The sequence below is a fragment of the Anser anser genome (assembly GCF_964211835.1).
Source record: "Anser anser genome assembly, chromosome: 27".
NCBI lineage: Eukaryota > Metazoa > Chordata > Aves > Anseriformes > Anatidae > Anser > Anser anser.
In genome coordinates, this window is record NC_139748.1 from 6,346,621 (window position 1) to 6,366,722 (window position 20,102).

Sequence of the window (20,102 nt, forward strand, 5' to 3'; positions counted from 1 at the left end):
GAGATGGCAGGAAAAGGGTAAAGACCTTAGCTCCGGGACTAACAGACTGCAGCGGCAGGTAGGAGGGGCGGTGTGTTGTACAGGTGTGACAGTAACAACAGCGGGTGTCGGGAGGGAGCGGCACCTGAGCGGGGGGAAGCAAGCAGAACACAGACAAAAGGAGACATTAAAGGAAAGCAATGGCTGGTGCAGCAGTCCCTGCTCCTCAGCAGCTCCAACCTCGGCGCGTTTTGGCTCTGAGGGCGCTCCCACACAGCAAACTGCAGGGTGCCCACTGAGCTCCCCGTGGCTCTGCAGGTTTGCGCACGGAATCTGCACTGGATCCAAGCAGGACACTTAGCCCCCATCCCACCCGGGGCATTTCCATCTCTGCTCACCCTCATCCCAGCAGGGGAAGCCCCGCCGCCGCAGCACAGCTGCCAGCAGAGCCACGGCCGCTGCAATACCCGCGGTGCCTGAAGCTACGGGCACCCTGTCTGCACCCAGGCTTCCCCACCACGACGAGGGGGGTTTAGGCAAGCTGTGCCCAGGAGAAACCCCAGCTAGGACCACGCAGACGACACCCGGCCGCCTGCCAGCCCGCGCATACGTACTGCAGATTTCCTCACGCCGGCTCGCGGTTTAGGCACCGGTTTGGAAGATTTCGTTTCAATCGTCTCTCCTGCTGCAGCGCCCAGCGGCTTCGCTCTCTGGGCTTGGAGGGCCAGCTGGTAGGCGACCTCGAACGCCTGCCCCAGCGTGAGGATGATTTCGTACGTCAGGTTCTTCGGAGAGAGCGCAGAAAACACACAGCTGTTAGGTGCGTGCGAGCTCCCTCACCCTGAGCCCACGCACTCGGCAGCCGAGGGACGAGCTTGCTGTGGAGACGCAGACCCTCAGCAGGGCTCCTCGCTTTTCCGCCAGCAGGGCACATCCTGCCACGTCCCCAGCTCCCTCCCCGCAGCTCCTGCCCCACAGCACTGAGCAACCTCCCCCCCACCTTCCCGGGACCACCTGCAAGCCTGCTGCGGCCCCTTGGGCACCGCAGTGTAGCAGCGTTTTGCATCGGAAAGAGAAAAAGCCCAAACGTTCTGCATAGCTGATTCTGCCCGAGAAGAAAAGCAAGTGATGCTTCCACACGCTCAGTGAATTAAAAGGCTGTTAAATCGGCCTATTACGCTGTGTGTAATTGAGAGCGTGTTAGGGCTTTGTTCACAGCATATTCCCCAAGAGGGAAAATCTCCTGCCCTGGTTTATTCAGCACTGGAGACCGCAGTAATGAAGGCAGACAAATATCCTCTTTGTCAACAGGGCTGGAAAGTAAAAGCGTTCTGAGCTAGGACTCCTAAAGGAATGTTTTAGGGTAGAAATAGGTAAGAGCCCCGGAATGGGCCAGATCCTGGTCTCTGACTTGCCAATAAAGCTGAGTAATTACACAATTACACAGATTGGACCCACCCAAAACGGAGTCTGACCACACAGACCGAACCCGCACACAAACAGGCTTCGTTCAGCTAACGGTCTGACCGCTCGGACTGCAACAACCCTCCTGGCAGCACCTCAGGGCACTCAGAGGTGGCCTGTAGGGAGATGGACAAGCTACGAGCGCCGCAAACGGGGCAAGCACCCGTCCTACCGGCACGCTCACTGCTCCTGGGGAACACCTCCACGCCCTGGAGGCCAAGGCAGGCAGGACAGCGAAGACCCTGGCAGGAGGACAACCCGCGGGGCTGCGCACGCGCCCCGAGGCTCGCAGCGAGGCCGGACGCTCCACCCCGACTCACCACATCCACGGTGCTGAAGACGTGGCAGTAGTGGTGGCTGGTCTGCAGGTCCTTGGTGATGTAGGCGAACGTGCAGAGATCCTCGGGGTCCTGAGCAGCGCAGGAAATGTTCCGGATCTCGTGCTCAGCAATGACGTTCTGCAGGAGACAACCACAGCACCACCCGTGTGGGGATGGCAAACACACCCAGCAAAGGGAGCGGTGACAAGCGTGTGCTGGGGACAGGGAGCACACCAGGCACTGGCAGAGAAGGGTTTCTCCCAGCCAGACCAGCGCCAGCTCTTTCCTCTGGTAGGGATAAATGGCAACGGGGTCCCCAAGCAGCCCGCTGGCCAAGCCTTCGGCGTTCAGGTAACCGTCACCACCCTGGTGCTCCCCCATGGCCCCGGCAGCTCTGCAGGACCAGCCGAGGCTTCTGGAGGCACCAGATGTGACCTCAGGCAGGCGGCACTGCAGGCCTTGCCCCTCCAGGCACCAGCTTTGAGGCGTTTTAAGCTCACCTTGTTAGAGGCATCGATGAACTTCACCCCCTTGTAGGTGATGGACAGTATTATGGTCGGGATCTTCTTCATATGTTCTGTGGATTTCTTCAGAAACAAGAACACTCAGGTGAACGGCTGCGAACAATGCCCCCTTCCTCAGCACCACCCCAACCCTCAAGGGGAGGCCTCTGGGGGGCTCGGACCAGGAGGCAGAAAACCTGCTTCTGGTGGAAGGAGACGGGAAGGGATGGGGGTCTGAAGCGAGCCTGGTTTTCTCAGCAAAAACCCCGATTCTCCTACTGCACAGCCATTCAAACTAGAGGGAAGGGTGCTGGCGAGGGGCCCGTTCACCAGCGATAGCGGCCACAGCCTGTTACATGGCCTGGGCCCCTGCTCTGCCCTGCCTGCGGGGTCTGGAGAGCTGCAGCTACACCAACATCCCCCCGTTCCCCTCTCCGCATCATCCCCCTGGGGCTGCGAGCCGACCCCCCCGTCCCCGCAGCCCCCTTACCCTCATCTTGGCACAGGCGTCCTGCGTGGACTCCGTCCCTCGGAGGTCTTTGATCAGCATGGAGCCCAGGTACTGTCAGGAAGGGGAGGAGATGTCAATGTGCTCTCACACACCCCGAAGGCTTCAGGTGCAAACTTCCCAGCCCCGAAGCAAGGCCACGGCCCGGCGAGCGGCCACGGCCACGGAGGAGCAGGTCGCCCAGGGAGGGGGGGAGGACGTGTGCCACCTCCCCGTGCAGCACCCCGAGCCCACAGCCTCCTCGCCCCGTCCACCCACACAAGCCGAGAGCCACTTACGTTGGCCTCGTACCCGCAGGACTCGAAGATGAGCTTCTCCGGCTGGTGCTGCCAGTTCTGGACCGGGGCGTACGGGGCAGCCAGGCTGGGGGGGCGCAGGGTCAGCTTTGACTCCCGACGCTCCTCCTGCAGGGGTAGAAAGGTGCACGTAAAACCACAGCACATCCTCCCCAGGGTGAAACACAGACCTCGGGGGGGCTCCGGGGGTTGATGGTTCCCAAAATCTCACAGGGGCTGGGAGGGGGCAGCACGCTGTGGGTGAAGGTGCTCGCGGATGTGCGCGTCGCCCATTTGAGTGGTGAGACTGAGGCACAGGTTGCTGCCCGTAGGCTCCCTGTCTCTTTCTTTCCTTATTTTCTCAGCTAAAACGCTACACAAGCTACAGCCCTCCCTATCTTCTTCGCGGTCTCCTTGTTTTTTTCCCAGCTTTGGGCCTATGAGACGAGCTGCCGGTGGCAGCAGCAGTGATGGAAGCTCTGCCGGATCGGCCCCCTGACCCTCCGCGCATCATCCTAACTCCTCGCTGGCTCCAGAAGAGGGGGAGCCAGCGCCGAGCCGTGCAGAGGGGCCCGCAGGACACACGGAAGCCCGCACTGACCTGTGCTTTGTAGCGGTCAACTCTGGAGTACGGCGCAACCTCGCTGCCCCGCTCGTGTTGCCTCTTCCCGGTGTCTCCGGAGGGCAGGAGGAGATCTGCGGATCTGCCCGTGCAGGAGTCGTTCTGGCTCAGGGGCGACGACGTCTGGGACACCAAGTCCTGGCACTGAAAGGGGCAGACACCCAGAACCGTCCCCGTCAGCCTGCGCCGCAGCCCTGCCCGCACCACGCTCCTCCTCGCGCTGCCTCTGCCCCTGCTGCCCTCCAGCCCCGTGGGAGCACAGGCGGCTGCAGGCAGCCAGCACAGCACCAGCAGAGCAGGATTTGGCTGCTGGTGCTTCCCCTGGGGTGTGCAGGTCCTGCAGGCGCTGTTATCTGCACCGTGTTATCAGCACAGCCCGGCCAGGGCTCGTCCCACGGCTGCCGAGTCGATGCTCGAGCAGCAGCCGCTGCCCTGCAGCCGCCCAGAGCGCGAGGAAGAGAAGGGCTCGAGCCCAAAGCTGTGCCTTGGTTTCCAGTTGGGATCACAGCGGAAATTTCTCCCTAGGAACCAGGACCAGGGTCTGCAGGCTGCCCCTTACACTGCCCAACACAACGGGTGCAGTGAGCAGAGTTACCGGGGTCAGCTCCTGCTCTGCGGGCTCAGCACCTTCACTCAGGTCGTTTCTTTTCCCCTCCACACCCCTGCTCTGCTCCAGGACGGTTTCAGGCAGGCATGCAGCAGCCAAGCGCATCCCCACCTCCTGTCTGAGGAAGGCCGGAGGCACGCCGGGCTGCGGGCAGGGTGTTTGCAGAGAACGGGCTCTGCTAAAGCACCGAGCAAAGCCCTCGGATCAGCCGCCCCCGGAGAGCCCGCCTCTGCCTGCAGGCAGCACTCGCTGCCTGGATGTGCCAAGCGGCCCGGCAGGCAGCGCGGGGAGCTTGCAGCTGCAGCACGCATTAGTCCTATTCAAGGGGCTCGCTTAATTTGCCATTGACGTCCTTCCGCTCCCCAGCCGCAGCCAGGCGCTGGGAGGCACCAGCTGCAGCGCCAGGAAGCGCCGCGAACGGCCCCGGTCTCCTCCGCAGCCTCCCCGCCCCGCACACCCACCGGCCGGTGCCGCACCGAAGGACTCCTCTCCCCACCACCGCCCCGCCTTCAGAACTTGCTGCAGCTATGACTGCTTTGGTTGAAAAGCCCTGGGAATGCAGGGCAAAGGAGAGGAGCTCTGCAGCAGAGAAAGGAGCGGACGATTGGGACGGGGAAACCCCAGTCGCTCCCCGTTCCTGCTCCAGGAAGCCGATCTGCAAACACCGGGGGGAAGCAGTGCGACCCGCTCACCCTGCGTGACTTGCTGCCCCTCCTGCGAAGCTCACGGGCTAGCTGCAAGCTCAATGTTTTGTTAAATTCAGCTCCCAGACAGCGGTTCTCAGGGAGAACGGCAAACACGAGCGCTCCCCTCCCAGGCACCCCAGCACAGACGGGCCTGACGTCCAAAGCTCCCACTGCTGCAGCAAAAATCAACATCCACAAATCACCCCAAGGGCTATTTGGCAGCGGGAGCAGCAGCTCCAGACAACCCCGGCAGCCCAAGGAGACGGATCTCAGCCTCCCCGAGGGCGCAATCAAAACGTCACGCCCCAGCTGCATCCCATCGCAGCAGCTGAGCAGGGGGCGTCTGTCCAAGGGACGGTGCCGGTCGCCGCTGCGTGGCCCAAGCAAAGCAAGGTTTGCACGGCACAACGTGGCACCTGAAATTTGTTCCCTCTCTGTCCTAGCGCTCCAGGGTTCCGGCTGGTCTGAGATAAGGGGAATTTTCCTTTTCCTGCAACCAGGAGGTTTTCTGACGCGGGTGCTTGTAAGAAGACCCAGCAGAGATGAGGAGGAATCGGACACGAGGTCAGGGCTCCGGCCAAGCGAGAGCCGGTATCGCTGTCACATTCCCAGAGGCCGCTCGGTCTGGTTCGGGCTGGGAGCATCGGGCTCTGCATCACCTACAGCAGCAGCTACGGATCGGGCTCTGCATCATCTACGGCAGCAGCCAAGGTGCATCCACGGGAACGGCTCAACACAAAACTCCCTCCTCCGCACCGCCAGCTGCGTGCGGTTGCCTCAGCACTTCAGGAACTTTCTTCCCAAACCACCAAGTGTCTGAGAGCCGGGAGTAACCCGAGCTTCCAGGTCAAATCGATTTGTTCTAATCAGAAAAAAGCCTTTTGTTTAAAAAAAAAAAAAAAAGCAATGCAATTTTCAAAGATCACTCTCTACACTTATTACTCTCGCTACCTACTTTCAAAGGAGTTTTAACTTAAATATTGACATTGTAGGGGTTTTATTTTCTTTTTTATTGATTTTGCTAGGCAGAATTTCCTGTGCGTGAAAGAAGCAGAGGGAGGCTGAACAAGCCTCCCCACTGAGCCTCGCTGCCCACCCAGGACCTACGCCCTCCCTAAATGTGCTCCCTGAGCCCCTCAGAGGTGTTAGCCGCTAACCAGAAGGAGGTGGTTATCCCTGGCGGGCCTGGGATTAGTTCTTTGAAAGAAACGGGAGGAAAGTGAAGGCGAGCCAGGGCAGAGCAAAGCACCCGGCCACTCCTGAGAGGTGTCCCCAGCCCGGCGGGGACACAACCAGCGACTCACTCTCAGCTGCGAGAACCGCGGCGGCTTGGCCGGTGGCTCCTCGTAGGGCCGGTCCGCCAGCGAGGCGATGATCCTCTTCCGATGGCCGAGCAGGTTCACCTTCAGCACCTGCAGGGAGAGGTGGGTCGCTGTCAGCGGGGCTGGAGGAACGCGCAGCAGCTTTGGGGAGCACGGGAGCTGCAGCTCCCCGCGCGTCCCCCTGCTTCCCTGCATGAAGCGAAGCGTCCCCCTCCGAGCGGCGCGCTCGCGTTAAACACGGCCCCCCCACGGCGGCAGGAGCACGGCGGTACTCACGTTTACTATTTCAAGCTCCCAGAGGTTTTTCACAGTGTCGATAGAGCTGTAGCCGCTCGAGAGGAAGGACTGGATGTAGTCCTGCAGCCCCAAAGAGTCGAGCCAGGCGGGAACCGAGGGCTGGCTGTTCCCATCGCAGCCGAGGGGTTTTAACTGCGAAAGCACAAGGCAGAAAGAGGTTAAAAGCCCCGGGGGCAGGGAGCCCAAAGCATGCAGCGTCTGCAATTAAAGCCAGTTTAAACGCTATCACCATCTCCCCTCACAGCTTTAATGTACAAAAAATTGCTGCACAAACAGGGAATGAACCTCAGCAGCCTCGCCCTTGCCAAGAGCCCTCTCCCAGGTGGGCAGGCGATGCCGTGGGGGCTTCGAGGGGCACCGCTGCCCACCCCAACCACAGCGAGAGGCACGGTCTGCCTGGCATAAGCGAGGAAAACAACTCCAGAAAAGCCCTTTCCGTGGCCTTCCCAGCACAGCAGGCGAGCTGAATCCTCTCTGAACTTGCACGCAGGAACAAGGGCCCCGGTTACAGCAGGGGAGGTGTCAGTGAGGTTAAAACTAGTTTCCCTGGCTCTGCACCAGCCTTTCTTCTTGCAAAACCCCTTTTCTCCTGCTCTTCTCGTTGGCACTCGCCATCTCTGCAGCCACCGAGCCAAGGACAAGCGGCAAAAGAGGCTGCTCAGAGCAGGCCCCCCGGGAGGGACACCCACCCCGTTCCCAGCACCGAGATGCCTCCCGGGGTCATCCCACCCCCGGAGCTGGAGGCCCACACGTTCCTCCTCCTAACCCCTTCCCACTGCCCCCGCCATCCTTCGGGGTCACCGGGACACGGCTGGACTCAGAGGTCCTGATTTTGTTCCCTCTGCCTTCAGAGCCACGCTGGGCCCTGCTCCCCGCGGCGACGTCGGCGCTCACCTTCGGGAGGGAGCGAGCTGCCTGCAGGAGTTTGCGGCGGTGCTGCGGGTCACCGATCCCGATGTCCCGAAGGTCCTGGTCTTCCATGACATTACAGCCCTGTGGGGACAGGAAGGGGTGACATGGGAGCAGAGCCCACGGGCATTACAGCCCCCACCCCACCTCGGGCCCCAGCACAGCCCATGCAGCCCCCTGGTGCTGGCCCCGAGGAGGCCGCTCAGCCCGGCGCAGCCTCACGTCCCCACTTCGGCACCGACGCAGCTGGCACAAGAGCGGCCGTGGCCCTGCAGCACCCGCAGGGTGGCTCGGTGGGACGGTGCTGCTGCCCCCTCCCCAGCACAGCCTGCCGCGAGCCTCCTCATCCAGCCTTTGGGTTTCAGGCCGTCATTACAGCGACCTTCCCGTCTGAGAGGCAGATCGCTGCCTAACAATGCCGTTTCCCAATGCCCGTGTAACCCCCAGCATCCGAGTAACCCCCAGCATCAGGCTCTGCTCAGCCTCCCTCCAGGGCCACGGAGAAAACGCGTTTCTTTCCACGAGAGCAACGGAGCTCAGCTTTCTCCTCCTTTTCCTCGTTCAGGGGAGCAGCTCGCCCCCAGCGACGCGCTGGCTGCCCCGCACCGCTTTGCTACGGCTCGGCTCGCGCCCCCTGCCCCGTGCGGAGCAGGAAGGGACGCATGCGGACCGTGCTTATTCACCCCTCTCCATCACCACCCGCCTCTCCCCGTACCTGGGGGAGCTCAGCGCGCAGCCCGGGCTCGGCTCCCCATGGCTCTCGTGCGACCACGACACCGCAGCGGCGAGCTCGGGGCCCACAGACGCGCGGCGCCGGCTCGCACCTAGATCCTCCCCCCCCAGGACCTGCCTCCCTCCGCTCTCGGGAGAGGCGCAGCTGAAGGGCTGAGCTGCCGGCGCTCCGCTGCTCCACATTTTGGTTTTGTAAGAGAAACCTAATTAAAATTGGCTGTCGGGCAATGCGCTGCTGCAAGGGCACGCAGGCTGCGCAAACAGCGGGCAGGACGGCCAAGGCTTCGGGAAGGGGAGCTGGGGGGGGGGGGAGAATCTCTCACTGTCCTCTTTAAAGGGCAGTTTTTAAATTCCTTCCCACCCTGCTTGCTCGGTTTGTGCCCACTGGAAGATGGTGCTGAGCACGAGCAGCACCGCTTGTGCCACGTCCGTAGCCTGCCGCGATAACTCCCAGGGCTCTCCGTCCCCAGGAGACGTTCTGCCACCAGGACGCTGAGACGAGTGCTCAGAGCAGCAGCAAATTAACGCCGCAGATAAGAGGTGCCCGAAGCAATGTCGCTGGGGAGAGCTGCCCTCGGAGGCCAGACTGCAGAGAAACAATTATTTAGCAAATGACAGTGGCAAATTAAATCAGCGGGTGGCTGGCAAGCAGGGCTCGGCAGGCGCTCGGTGACCGCCGGCGCCCGCAGCAGCGAGACGGGCGCTCCTCTGCCTCCGTCCTCCCTTGGCAGGCAGAGCCGCCCGACGCCCTCGATTCCTGGCGGGCCTTGGGGGGACCGAGACCGCAGATCTGGAGCAGACAGCTGCAGCACAAAAGCGTTTGTCGTCGGGAGCTGCTTAAACGGCCGAAAGCTGGGGCTGAAGGCTCCGCGGCTGACGAGGGCGGTTTGTTCCCTGCCCTCCCAAAGGTCAGCTCGCAGCAGCAGCGGGCTGGGCGCTGGGCTGGGGCACCCGCTGCCAGCTGCAAAGCGGCCCCGGGACCACTCGAAACGGCACCGCGGGATGGGTGGCAGCTGCGTGGGGACACGCTCTGATAGACTGCACCTCACGGCCTGCAAGCAAACTGCTGGGCTGCACCTGAGCGGTAACAGCACACGAAGCCTCCTACGAGGATGTCACCATGCCGTGTAAGCTGCCCCGCGCTCCTCCCCGTTGCAAAAGGAGGCTCTTTGCTGACGGAAGGCTCTGCCGGTGCCCACGTGCTCTAAGAGCAGCCCAGGCTCCAAACCAGGCAGGGAGCAAACCCCGACCCATGCAGGGCACAGAGCTGGCCCCAGCGAGAGGCAGCCGCTGTCGGAGGCAGCGATCACCCAGCTCGTTAGCAGCAGCAGCCCGCTAAGCAGGGAAAACATCCCTCCCCTTCCTCGCTCACAAATCTTAAGCCAAAAAGCCCCGTTCAATGTGTTTCTGTAGCGGGGGAGAGGTGTGCTCGGCTCGGGGAAGAGGATGAAGGGCAGCTTAACTGCATGGCCACGCACCTCACCCGGCCAAGCGCTTTCGCAAGCTGCAGCTCTGCTGAGGAGGTCGCCAGAAGGTCCTGGGGAGGAAGCACGTGTGCGAGGAGCTCATCTCCTGGAGTGAGACGGCTTTTAAAGGGCCTTTTAAACGGACAGAAGGTGACCAGAGCGAGCAGCGGGGTGTCTCCAGAAGCCTGGTGAGCAAAGCACCACCCTCCTGCCGGGGGGGGGCAAAAGGCAGCACGAGGGGACACCCCCCGACATCCCCGCAGCAGCAGCGGGTTAAGGTCACGGCGCGGGTACCCGGAGCCTGCAGCTCCCGGCCCCTCAGCCCGCTCAGCACCCCGGGACCTGCCCGTCCCCGAGCTCGGCCGCTCGGTTCCTCCCCAAAGAGCCGGGTGCCGGAGCTGCAGCAGGCGCAGGGCCTCGCGGTGGACGCGGGCACACCGAGCAAACCCTGCACGCACCAGCGAGGGCGGCGCGGACCTGAGCAAACGGTGACATCGGCTGCGTGTAAGCCTCACGTACCAAAATCAACAGGCTCGCTGCTCCTCTGTGCGTTTTTTACTCCTGCTTGTGTTTTCCAGTGTTGAGCCTTTTTGGTGCTAGCGCGCTGTAGCACAGCCACGCCTGGCTCGCACGGCCCCTCTCCAAACGAGGGATGTGGATCTGGCTGCACACACATTTCCAGGCTGCCTCTTTTATGCTGACACGTGCCATGCCGGGCCCAAGGCGAGGCGATAGGTGTTCTCCCGCTTTTGGCATCTCCAATCCAACAAAAATTGCTTGCCGTGCAGCAAGGGTACAAGCTAGTTAAATACCGTAAGAGCCACAGCTTTCTCTACCACTCCTTATTTTGATGTGTCACATTAAATTCCCTCGGTGCCAGTCTGTGTTCTCAGGGTACTTAACCAGGATAGACAAAGCAGAGCAGCTCTGAATAAATCATTAGCCTATTGTGCATGAGCCTCTGCTTGGAGAAGCGTCCTTTAAACCCATCCGGATTTCATCTCCAAAGAAAAAAATAAGCTGCCACTAAAATAGATAATTAAATGCAAACACGCTGGAGATCTTTTAACCTTTGCCAGCTGAACAGATGAGCTGTTTATTCTCAGACTTTAAACCTGTTTGCGTTTAACACGCTGTTCAGACAAAAGCCAATGGGCAGGGGTGCTCCACGCAGCGCCCCGGTCCCGCTGCCACCTGCCCCCGTGCCACGCAGCGATTGCCACGGCTCTGCTCGGTGCCCTGCTCTCCGCGTCTGATAAATCCTTCGCATCAGGAGCCCCCTAAGCAAGGAGGGTTCCCGGGCACGGAGACCCTGCTGGGGTCTGCTGCAGCTTTCCTCCTCCCCTGCCTTTCCCAGCATTTCGTGTTTCTCACCGCCAGCCTTCAGCCTTCTCGCCCTCCCTGCCCTGGCTTTCTGCCCTCTGCCCCGCCAGGCACCGAGCTGCCGAGGCCGCTGGGTCTGTCCCCGAAGCAGGCAGGAGCCATCCCCTTTGCTGTAGCAAGGAGGGGAGACACGGAGAAACGTCCCCACCCAGCAGCTCGCAGAGGAACAAGGGAAGAGGCGCTCGGTGCCGAGAAGGAACAAAGCCTCTCCACCGCGCAGCGCTGCCCCAGGGAGACCGCCTCGATGCAGGGCTGCAAAATTCCAGAGAAACTGCTCTTGGGTGAGGTTGTAAAAGAACGAGACCCCCACTGTATGGTGTATTTGTTTTTTTGTGCGTGTGTTTTTTCGCTGTTTGCTTTTTTAAAAGCAGGCAAAGGTCCCCGTTGGTGCTGACAGAGGTCAGCAACCAGGCCAGGAGATGCCATCTCCCGGCATCCCGCTGCAGGCTGCCGAGCAGCCCTGGCACCCCACGCCCAGACTCACGGCCGGCCCCCGCTCGGGGTCCTCTGAGGACAAACGCAGCAAATGCCCAAGGCAGGGGAGAAGAAAGCTCCCAGGGCCTTGCTTTGCTGTTACCCAGTCCTCTACGGCTCAGAAATGCCAATTAGAATCACCGAAACTTTCCGAAGACGTACTCAGGCTGTATCCATTGTGACAAGCGCTTCTTACCTTGTGCAGGCTGCCAGGCTGCGCGCAGCGAGCACAGCTCGGGGCTGCACGAGGACCAGAGCTCTCCTTTTGCTCATGCCGGGGAGGGGGGATGTCTGAGCGCCCCGTCCATCCCACACCTCACCATTTTCTCCTTCAGGGCACAGGCGACAGCTCCTCACTTCCACCAGGAACAGCTCTCGGCACTGCCCGCACCGCAGGGGCGATGCGCTCAGGGGCTGCCCCTGGAGCACTTGTGCTTGCATTAATCCAGATTTTGGTACAGCACCCCACGCACACGTTAATAACCGTTGGAAGTGTTTTGTTCCTAGGACAGCTGGGGTGATCCCTGGAACAATCCCCTAAGGAGCAAAGGCTGTGCTTTTTTGCAGCAGGCACAGGAGCACAACGCATCCCTTAACTCCCCTTCGTGCATCAGTTCGGCCCAGGACACATTCCTGCAGCGCACGTGTACCTGTGCTGGGATGAAACGCATCGGCCGAGCCCTCTCCCACGCCCAGGGTCCGAACGATGGGCGCAGCCACAGACACCTGAACCTGGGCAGGGTGAATCCCACTCCCCAAACTCCAACCTGGAAGAGACCGGCAGCTGGACAGCCAGCCCCCGTGCCACCCTCGGTCTGGGTGTCACGTTATCATCCCCAAATCCCTGCTTCAGCTTCGGGGCTGAGCAGGGCTCCCTCCACAGAGAGGGGCAAATGCCCAGGAGCACGGGGGGCCCCTCTGAACCCCGTCCCCACCCTCTGCATGGCCCCAAAGGAGAGCAGAGATCCACCAGCGACCCGCCCCTCGTCTGGACAGAAACCCAGCTTTTAGAGAAGGGCTCCGCTTTGGTCATGCTTCACATCCTACACTGTAATTAAGCAGCCTGCGAGGCTCCAGGTTTCTCATCAAAGGAGAAAAGCACAGTCGGAGGTTGCACCGTACGAAGGCAGCGTCCCCTCCTGCCAGTTAGGTGACCCCAAAGCCGAGCGTGCCAAAAGCGGAGCTGTCGAAATCTGCCAGCACTGCTGCTCCAGCAGGGCGCTCCGCAGGCACTTAACTACCCAATTTTCAGATGCTGCTTCTTGCTCAGAGCCTGGCTCTGCTCCATTCTCTCTTTCCAGCTAAGGAAGGGCCCAAGGCAAAGAAAGTTTCGTATAGGACGCGGAGTCTTATCCAGCCAGCAAATGCAGTTTAATGAATCCCGCCTGTCTCGCTAGGCTCACGCTCATACAAGTGCTGCCGCTGTTACTAAACCACGTATTAAAGACAGGCGGCGGACTGCGGGGAAGAACTGAGACCAGAATGTGTTTGCTATTAAAAGCAACAGATGCAAAACCCAAACACAGCTTTTCCAGACTACAAAGGCTTCTGCAAACATCTATAGCAGAGTGCCTTCAGCTGGATGAGCCAAAGCATCCATTTTTTCTCAGATTAATGCACACAAAGCTCTTTTTTCTCCCCCTTCTCAGTAAATTCAAGACAATTTGCATCTTGTCAAGGATTTTGCTGTCACTGCTCTTGCTTTACTTTTGGCAACCAAGAGCCTGGATGCTGGAGATGGAGCCGCATCCAGCTCACCGCAGAGCCAGCGCGAACAGGGATAACGCGGCAAGTCCCAAAGCCCAGAGGCTGCGCTTCCCTTCGCCCCCACGCCACTCACCAGGCTCTCCTTTTGAGGCAGGAAAACAAAGAAAGACAAAGACGGATCCTGCACGCTTCTATAAAGCCACCAGCCTTCAGAGCCTGGCAGCCTTGGGCAGCACCCCGAGGGAAAGGGAAGGCAGCGAATTTAGGAAGATGAGCTCCAGCGAGGGCATTCCTGCGAGCTGACAAATCCACCAATGCAGCCGGCAACAAACTCCGTCCCCGGATCTGTTAGTAGCTAAAGGCTGAGGGCCTTGGTTCCCTGGGGGGCTGAAATTTGCACGTTTGGCCTCGCACCGTCCCCGCGTTCAAACCCATCGGAGCTCTGTGGTGCTGGGCAGAGCCGTCAGGGCTGCCCGGACCCGTGCTTGGGGCAAACTGCTCTGATAAATCTCATTCAACAGGGCAGGAGCAGCTAACGCTGTGCTGATGGACTAATTCATTACCTCGTCCTAAAAACAAGCTTGCATTGTGTCTGTGCAAGTGCACAATCTGCTCTTTGGGGCTTTTCGCCCCCCTTTCACAGCCCCCAAGACCCAAAACCTCCCAGGATGGATCCAGCCTCGAGCGGAGGGCCCGCTGAGCACCTACAGCACCACGAGCCAGCCCTAGGCGCTCAGCCCCTCCGCCAAACCCGCTCTGGTGGCTGTCGACCCCAAAACCGGGACCTACCCACCCCAATTTCATGGAGCAACAGCAGCCCTTGGCCACGAGAATTCACATTTGTAGTTGGCCTCATGGTTTTGTGCCTTCCCTTAGTGGTAGCTGCAGTTCGAGGTAGTTCAATGGAAATCAGGGGAAAAGAAATATTTGTTTTGCCAAGGCCATGACAATGAAGGCCCAGCTCTTCACATAGCATTGATTGTGGAAAGGACTCCTATACAAAAGCCTACAATAAATCCTAGATTAGCACACAGCCACTTCATTTTTGCTTAATTTTTTTCCCCCCATGCACACTGGCAGCGTGACAATGGCAACGGAGGGAATCGGTCACGGTTGTCAAGTTCAGGCAATTTTATTGAGAGCAAAAAAAATTAACTGCTACTTTAATGGCTTTTTTAATGTTTATTGGGCCTGGAGCTACTAATGAATCAAATGTAAGTATTCTCTAAATTGCCAGTTCTGGTCCACCCACTTCAAAACCCACTCTGAGCTCGCTGCTCTCCGCGAAGTCGCTTTCATGGTGCGCGGTGCTCAGCGCCGCGCTGCCCTCGGTCCCCAGCCCTCAAAAGGTCCCCAAAGTGCTCCCTCGGAGCCCGGCTTCTGCATCCCACGGGTCAGGTCAGGCTGAACACACTCACACCGTCCCCGTCCAGAGATAACCCGAAAAAGCAAACCGTCCTAGACAAAGCACAGCCCTCGTGAGCCACCCAAGCAGCGCCTGACGCACTGGAGAGCTGTCAAAAAAATCCTTTCGCTGCATGAATTGGTTCCCGCTCAGACGCTTGGCAGGAGCTCTTACACCAGGGTCCAATTCCGCTCTTACGGGGTGCTCATCCAGGGCATCGAAATCAGTCTGGGGACCGCGGCAGAAACGCGTTTCCAGTATCCTGGCAGCAGCGATAAACAGGAGACAATACCATGTAATGCGGCTTATGAGCTCCCTAAGTCATAAAACTAAATGAAAGCCATTTCGGCAATAAATCTGCCAGCCCGCACGAACCAGGCCGGCGAGATCCTCAGATCCGATTCACCATTGTTAAGGGTGGATGGCCGGCACGTCCAGGTGGCAGCTCCCCAGCGGCTCAGCCCACACCGACGTGCAGGATCGGTCACCAAACGCCGCCGCAGGACAGAGAGCCACGCACACAGCACGGGCTTTAGGAAGAGCAGGCCCAGCTCCACCAGCTCGAGACCTCCCGCCCGCTCCGTTCCCCGGACAGCTGGGGGTTGCTTCAGCTTGAAGCCAAGGCCAGCTGCCCAGGCACGAGCCGCACGCGGGTCTACCTGCGTCTGGCTGAAGGTACTCCCCGAGGGCTGCGAGCGTGCCAAGCTCTCCCTTCCTCTCACCACATGCGGCAGCTGTAAGACCTTGTCTGGGATGCCTGAAAGGTCGCTGGTCTGAAGAGGTCAGCGCTTGGTGCAAGACTCAACTGGAATAAGGCAGTTCGGTTCTGCCCTAGATGGCTACTCGAAAATGGCAAAATGAAAAACGGTTTCAAATGAAAACCATTCTCAGAGCACGCTGAAAGCCCGGCGGCACCCGGGGGGCAGCGCCTGCAAGCCAGGAGGGACAGCCGGGAAGGAGATGGGGCAGGGCAGAGCTCCCACTCGCTCACTGCTCAGGGGAGATGCCCGTGTTCCAGCAGCGTGCGGCAGGCGAAAGCAGCGTGCAGCCGGCAGCCAGCATCTGAGCACGGGGACTTGCCGGGCGAAGGGGACCCGGCCCCGCGTGCATCGCGTCCCTCTGCGGCTGGAGGGCTGGCATCAGAGCCAGCTCAGAGCTGTGTTTCAGCCCTGCTCTGCTCACACATCAAGCCAAAGCCTCGGCTCTACATTATTATTAATTTTTTTAAACTGCTTGCACACAAAACCAGGGACAAGGGGAAGGCTATTCTGTACTGAAGACCACTGCAGGCTAATCTAACATGGCACTGAATTGCGTTTAATCTAATTAATGTCACTACTCTCAATTATTTGCGGATACCCCATTCTCCCAATCCTGTCATAATTCTACCACTTCTCCCCAGTTATGAAAAAAGAAAACCCTCAAGGAGCCCAGGGCACTACACGAGGAGAACAGATTTCCGTTTCTGATGCTGTCTGATTGAATCAGCATTAGCTGCTTTCCACGCACTCCATGGGAACGCAGGCTTGAACAATAAAAATTAAAAAAAAGCCATAGGAAATAGGTTCTGTTCTCTTTTACCTGCTCATTTGCGAACTGAAAGATCTTTGGACTGAATAAGAAGTTGAGGCACAGAATAATCACCGCACAGAGCACGCGAGGTTTGCCCTTCTCAGGCATCAGGAGCCGTCTCAGGCAGCACCGGGCAGTCAGCCCTCCAAGGGAAGGGCAAAGCTTTAGCAAGCATCTCAGACAAATTTATGGGCTCTAACGGATCACAAACCACTAACGTGAAGGTATAAGCAATTGCACTTCTTTCTCCGTTTCGGAGGCAGAGCTCTCCTGTGAACTGTTGCAATCCCCTGCCACCGCCGGCTCCATCCTTCCTCTCCCCAGCGCGCAGCACAGCCCAGCCTGGCCTCTCTCCCCAGGTCGTCCCGCGTTTGCCAGGGGGCTCTGGGACGCACTCTGCATCTCACAGCCCCAGACCGGTTTCCCCGACCTCCCGACGTGAGCACCTCCTGCAAAGGCACTGGTGACCACAGGGGACGCAGCGGGACCGAGCTGCGGCAGCAGGACCCCTCTCGGTTCCTACTCCTCTGACATTTTTCCTACTCTTACAGCTCCCCCGGTTCATTACCAGCCAGGGACAATTAAATTGATTTATAGTGCTTTTTTTTTTTTCCCCCCTGAATGACACTGCTCACTCACTGCTACGGCTTTGTGAGCTGACCTTTTCTTTTCCTCCTCCGGTGGAGGATGAGGCAATGGGTCTCCTGAAAGGCCGTGCAGACACCAGGGCTGCATTCCTCCACGTGGGAGGTAGCAGCGCTGGCCTCTCTTGGGTGGTGGGGTATTCTTGGTTCATTAGGACTGTTAGCATTTGGCATGCGCTTCTGCTGAGGATTTGGGTCTACTTGCAGAGCTGTATTTTGCTAAGGCCAGGACAGCACAGCCACTGCCAGTAATCCTCAGCGAGCAGCTTCAATTCGGCGATGTTTACCCATCGCACAAATAAACCTTTCCCCTCTAATGACAGAACTCCAGCAAGCTGCGGAGCAGAAGAGGAGGATTTGAAGCACCATCTCCATTTTCTCTTTAAATCCCCAGCTGGCTGAACAGGCTGCTCTTCAAATTCAAGCCCCCCATGAAGAGCAGAAGTTTGGTGTCACAGTCCGATCGCCCCGAGCCAGCACTGCTGACGGTGAAGGTCACAGCGTGGCAGCGGAGAGGACGAGCCAAAGAAGCTGCTCCCAGGGACTGCAGAGTTCAAGCTGGAGAGAGAGAGCAAGAAAAGCAGGGAAAGGCCCTTCCCTAGCATTGCCCACAAGCACCACAGCAAAGCAACTTAAAGGGAACAGAAGTTACCCAGAAACAGCAGTGTGGCTCAGTACAGATGTCAGCATTTGGAAAGAGAACTCGGTCTTTTAGGAAACAAAGCTACTTCAGTCCATCTTTTATAGCCCTTTTCTTCCCTCTATCAGGAGGAAAGATCACACACCATCTGAAATAAATGTAGCTTTAGTCCCTCCCCAGAAACACATACATTTGCAAGTAAATTTTAACATCACGTCAGATTGATGTTTAAATAATCCTGCTGCCTCGTGTCAGCAATATCCACTCTCGACCGAAGTCAATACTTGATCGGGATTGTTTACTCTGAACCAGCCATAAACGTGCAAGTTTCTGCGTTTGACCGAAACCAGTCAGCGTCCCTGAGATGCTCTCGTGTGCCACACCAAACGCTGCAGCGCTTTGTTTTGTTTTGCAGCTCTAACAAGAATTCTGCATCATGGAAATACTGATCAAGAAACCCTGCCTTAAGAGCTGGAACAAAGCAAGGCACCAGCGAGGCCAGCGCTGCAAACTCAGCCCGTCTGCTGCTTCCCAGCTCAGCTCCAGCTCCTAAAACACCAGCAACTGCGTCCAGGCAGGAGGATGCTCCTTGAATTTGTGCGTTAACATGCGTGGTTCCTCGCTTGCCCTTCCCTGATAGCCAATTCGTAAGCCCTCAGCAGTGGCTGCAAGTTCCAGAAGTGAGAACGTTCCTAACAGGCTCAGCCTGACACCACTCAGAGCTAACCGGTACTGCAAGTTACTCTGGTGTTTGTCCTGAATTCCCCCCCAAGAAAGAAACAGCGCTGGCAGAGAGAGACATGCGGGAGAAGGGTCAGTCCTGACGGCAGTCATCGCTTTTCCCAAAGCACACCCAGAGGGCAACAGAAACGAGAGGCTTGCTGCCGGTGGCAGCGCTGCTCCCATAAAGCCAGCCCGTGGGCAGGGGTCCTGCCGGAGCCCGAGGCCGCCCAGCTGCAGGCTGCTAAAAAAAACTTGTCCCTGCTGCAGCTCTGGAGCTCCCCAGAGCAGAGAAACCTCTGCTCAGCATTCACAGCCCGCACCAGCTATCTGCTAAAACACACTTCTCCCTTCCCTTTTTATTGGGAAACCCGTAAAACGTTCATGGCTCGCGTTACAGTTTACATCCCCAACCCTGCCTCTTCGACATAAACCGTGAACGCTGCGGGTCTCCCAGGTCTCCTTGGGCCGGCGGTGCTCCCTGGTAAGCAGGCACGCAGCAGGGTCGCTGCCTCCCCTCTGCCCATCGCTGCTCCTCGCCGCCGCTGGAGACGAAGCTTGCACCGGCCGCGTGTCCGCAGAGCAGAGGGAGCCAGCCACATATCAACTAATAACGAGTCTGGATTTCCAAAACCAACAGAATTATTATTCTTGGAAACAACGGGTATTTCTGCCTTACATCCGATTAAGAAGCTTAATATATTTACAGAGAACTTTTCAAAATCACTTCACCGTGCTGTGCGCTCGTGAATCATTTCCCCTGCGTCGGGGGGAAAGGCTTTTGTAACACAGGGTGTGAATTAACACGAGAGCCAAGTGAAAATACAAAGGGAATTTGGAATTCCTGAAACAAGAACTGCCTAAAGAAGGGGCTAGAAGGGCACAGAAAACCAAAAGGCCAAACTTCTGCACCCTCCGAGTTCTGTCTCTTACCACCTTTGCACTACCTACTTGGTGCGCCACAACATTGTAAAAATCCATTTTTTTTTTTAAATAAAGCAACAGCAGCAAACAGCACGGCGCCAGCCAACGCTGCATCTCCCCCAGTCCCCCCTGCAGGATGTGCTCTTTGTTTGACCATTCTCTTAACCCCCCTCACCTGTACGTACTGCGGGCTGAGAATTCCTCATAAACATACGAGACTAAAGAGCTTTTCTAGGAGGCTGTGTGTTTGACAGCATGCTGCTAACATTTTGCTCAGGATGCTTTTTTGTCTCCCCAACATCCAGGCTTCTTGTTTGCACCCAAAGGGGCCACCCAGGGATGCAGGCAGCCCAGGGAGCATCCTCGGCAGGCTGAAAAAAACCCACAGCACTATATTGAGAGCATAATGTGACGTGAAATCTTATATAGGAAACAAGTGTTTCCCTACGAAAAGACTCCAACTTCTTAATTTTTGCTACTACAACTTAATTAGCCTCACAGCCCATCTGGCGGCCTGCAAACCATCACTCAGCATTCGTTAGGCTTGGAAATAGTTAACGTAACGGGGCCCTAGCACAGGCTGAGCCTTCCACAGAAACTGATTTAAGCCCAGGACAATAATGTCACTTAGTTTGAAATATCAGTGACCGAAAGCAGGAGTTAATACGGAAATTATTGCATCAAAAAGGAAAGGAACAGGCAACCAGCCACGGCAGGAGCCCAGCACCGATGCCCTTTCAGTACTCTCTGCAGCAGCCAGCTTCAGTGTCTACAACAATTTTAATAATTCATCTGAGAGCATCATCATCAGTGTTAAAAACAAACGAACTCAGTTCCCATTTGTACGGTATCTGAGGGTTTTACTCCCGCAACATCAGCGGCTGAAGGGAAGTAACAGCACGGAGGAGATTTTTATGAATTAGACTTTCAGACTGTGCCGCCT

At 58.1% G+C, this 20,102-nt stretch overlaps 1 protein-coding gene across 12 annotated transcripts in view; it reads right to left on the minus strand.

The window, feature by feature from the left end:
- The window catches only part of ANKS1A (ankyrin repeat and sterile alpha motif domain containing 1A), a 107,192-nt gene that overhangs the window by 6,941 nt on the left and 80,149 nt on the right, over positions 1–20,102 (minus strand). For 6 of the 12 annotated variants that reach the window (XM_083812346.1, XM_083812342.1, XM_083812344.1 and 3 more), the window contains 10 exons: positions 7,478–7,576; positions 6,563–6,715; positions 6,269–6,376; positions 3,651–3,815; positions 3,053–3,178; positions 2,757–2,828; positions 2,264–2,350; positions 1,764–1,901; positions 594–764; positions 26–124 (listed from right to left, as the gene is read on the minus strand). In XM_083812346.1, the coding sequence (XP_083668472.1) occupies positions 26–124; positions 594–764; positions 1,764–1,901; positions 2,264–2,350; positions 2,757–2,828; positions 3,053–3,178; positions 3,651–3,815; positions 6,269–6,376; positions 6,563–6,715; positions 7,478–7,576 (1,218 nt within the window). The remainder of the gene's footprint in view (positions 1–25; positions 125–593; positions 765–1,763; positions 1,902–2,263; positions 2,351–2,756; positions 2,829–3,052; positions 3,179–3,650; positions 3,816–6,268; positions 6,377–6,562; positions 6,716–7,477; positions 7,577–20,102) is intronic. The other 6 variants (XM_083812348.1, XM_083812349.1, XM_083812347.1 and 3 more) reach the window with 1 other exon arrangement.